We start from the raw sequence: 2606 nt of genomic DNA, 5'->3' as shown, positions 1-2606 counted from the left end.
ATCTCGATTGATCAGTTGGATTATTTCTTTCAAGGTTTTATAATTCCAAAGTTCAAAAACAAGCTACCGTACACTACATCGGAATGGGCACGAGAATCACTAAGCTGGCTTTACATCCGTCAAAGATCCAATTTGTACGACCGATCAGTTGCCGAGACATGGTATTTCTTGTGTCTTATCGCACGCGAAACGTTCTCGAGCAACAAACATGTAGATGCATTTCACATTATCCTGATCAAACCACAACTGGTCTCAAGCCTTTAACCAACGATTTTCCTTCTTTAAGTGAAACTATCTTAAAACCTACAATCGGTTGTTAAACATTCTATTCATATGCTCCTGCGAGGCCTAGTGTAATGTTTGAAAAATCTTACAAATAATGTTATCAAATGTTTTCTAGGAAACCATGTGCTTACCTACGGTATACCCAAGGCCTTGCACCTGGTGAGTTCTGTGAGACCCGGTAAGTATGCTGTTGGTATCATACAGGCGATCCCTACGCCGGGTAGGTCTCATCATGATAGGGTAGGTTTTGATCTTTGTGCGGTAGGTTTCTCAACTTGGCCCGGTCGGATTTATTTTGGGTGTTAGTCATGGTGTATTTGTTACATACAGTCCCAGTAAGTTTTGTATCAGGGGTAGATTATTCTGACCCCGCGTCATGTATCAGACCCAGGGTATGTATTAAATTGTGTAGGGTAACATTTGCCACGCTCGGTGTACCCAACACAAAGGTTTTGAGCACCCGGTAAGTTTTCGACCTTGGGTAGGTCTCATGCAATGGTAGGTATTCTCTGACACCAACCCTTGAAGGGTAGATTCCTTCATCACGCTAGGTCTACCCCACCAACAAATGTACCCACCACTATTTGACTCACCGCTTTCAAAACAACACGGTATGTACACACAATACATTTCGTGAACCTCTAAGCTAACCTGTATCGCCTTAACATTAGAGTACCGCCCATCAACAGTACCTGGCACGCCTACTGTATGTCAACCGCAAGTAAACCTACCCAATCTAGCCCTAACCACGTGATCCACTGGGTCACGACTGTAACAACTCTCCCTGCATTACACCTAATTTTTCACATTGTTTGCATTGCCGCCCGTATATTCACATTGTCAAGGTCCCACACAATCCCATTCCACTTTTATCAAAACATCCTTTACTGTCACCCACCCCTGGACACGAACCATTTAAAACCATGGCAATTACTCGTCCCAAAAGGGCCAAGGCCACCACTTTACCTATAAGTGATCGTGGCCGTCGACATCAAAAGAAACGCAGCAGTACACCACAAGTTTTTTCCACTTGCAATGATCACAAGTACAAAATTAGGCTGATATTTTTTTGAATGCTTCTTTTTCAAGACAGCGCTGAAGATCAAGAAACAGAAGGTCAGTGTTTCCTTCTACCTATGAATGAATGCAACCTCGACCTGATCCCGTCAGTTCACCCTATAGATGAGGAGGACGCTTCTCCTTACGAGCATTCAAGCACACATGAATCAGACACCCAGGTCGGCGAAGGTCAGTAAACTAGCATCTACATCACTGCACTGCCCTATTCCGCACTTCACATGTGACATACTGACATACTCTTCGCGTTGACACCCCACACACATGCTACCTGGCCGGCCGAAGGGGAGGACGCAGAGCCAGCACCAATTGAAGTCAAGAAGCGAAGAAAGCGACGAAAAACAACTCGTGACACCGTCGCCGAACTACCACAACCGACTGATCTACCACTTCCAGACCCACCTGCAGTTCCTGTCGATGCCCATGGCATTCCATTACCCAAGGAACCTACAATCACACCCACGTTAGATAATTACAAAGCCCTCGCCGAAACATGGACATACAACGAGGTTGAACATTACCTAAAGTGCACAAAAAAATTGCAAATAGTAGAATACCTCTCAGCATTCTCCACGAAGCCAGAGCTTTGGAAGACGAACTTACCGCCCGCTTGCAGGTATTGAGTATTGCTGGGGGCGTCTCCTATGACACACTGAAATATGCCATGTACGTTTGACCCTTTAAACTGCACCTTCCAGCTTTGACTAGATCTACTATTTCCCGTACAGACATCGAACCGGTCGCGATAATGATGTCAAGGCTTACCACCTATTCCGCAAATTCAGCTTGGCCGCCACGGTAGACAACATCAGTATGCCGCACTCATTTCGTATGAAATCTGTAATAGACATGGTTTGTTTTATCTGATCCAATGTGTGTTGTCCTTCCTCAGTGCCCCAGACTGTTAATCAAACAGAGGATCAACCCGACTCTACCAATGACGGCCTCATTGCAAACTACAACGACAAGGTTTGTGCCGCCTGGCAAGAAGTCAAGACCTCGGCGGATGACAAGATATTCCAAAAGCCGTTGTTCGACCGCATTGCCCTGGTAATATCCAATGAACCTACCGACCTTCAGCCTCACGAGCACCTTACGCTTGAAGAAGAAGGGTTTCGTCCCCGCTTTGAACAGCTTGTGAATGTTAAGAAGGTCAAGGATCATCTCGCACTGGATCGCCACATGAAACAAAGTTCCAAGTTTCAAGAAAAGGGAATCAGTCAAATCGAGTCTATATATTCATC

At 45.4% G+C, this 2606-nt stretch overlaps 1 protein-coding gene across 1 annotated transcript; it reads left to right on the top strand.

The window, feature by feature from the left end:
* Positions 1 to 83: 83 nt before the first annotated feature.
* MELLADRAFT_114752 (uncharacterized protein) lies at positions 84 to 1541 on the top strand (the record flags this gene model as incomplete). Its single annotated transcript, XM_007419765.1, has 8 exons — positions 84 to 312; positions 401 to 444; positions 490 to 525; positions 616 to 620; positions 698 to 748; positions 957 to 991; positions 1375 to 1401; positions 1456 to 1541. The coding sequence occupies 8 exons, from the start codon at positions 84 to 86 to the stop codon at positions 1539 to 1541; spliced, it is 513 nt and encodes a 170-aa protein (XP_007419827.1).
* Positions 1542 to 2606: the final 1065 nt, after the last annotated feature.

This window comes from Melampsora larici-populina (genome assembly GCF_000204055.1).
Source record: "Melampsora larici-populina 98AG31 unplaced genomic scaffold MELLAscaffold_489, whole genome shotgun sequence".
NCBI classification, from domain to species: domain Eukaryota; kingdom Fungi; phylum Basidiomycota; class Pucciniomycetes; order Pucciniales; family Melampsoraceae; genus Melampsora; species Melampsora laricis-populina.
This window is presented reverse-complemented; position numbering and strand designations above follow the sequence as displayed.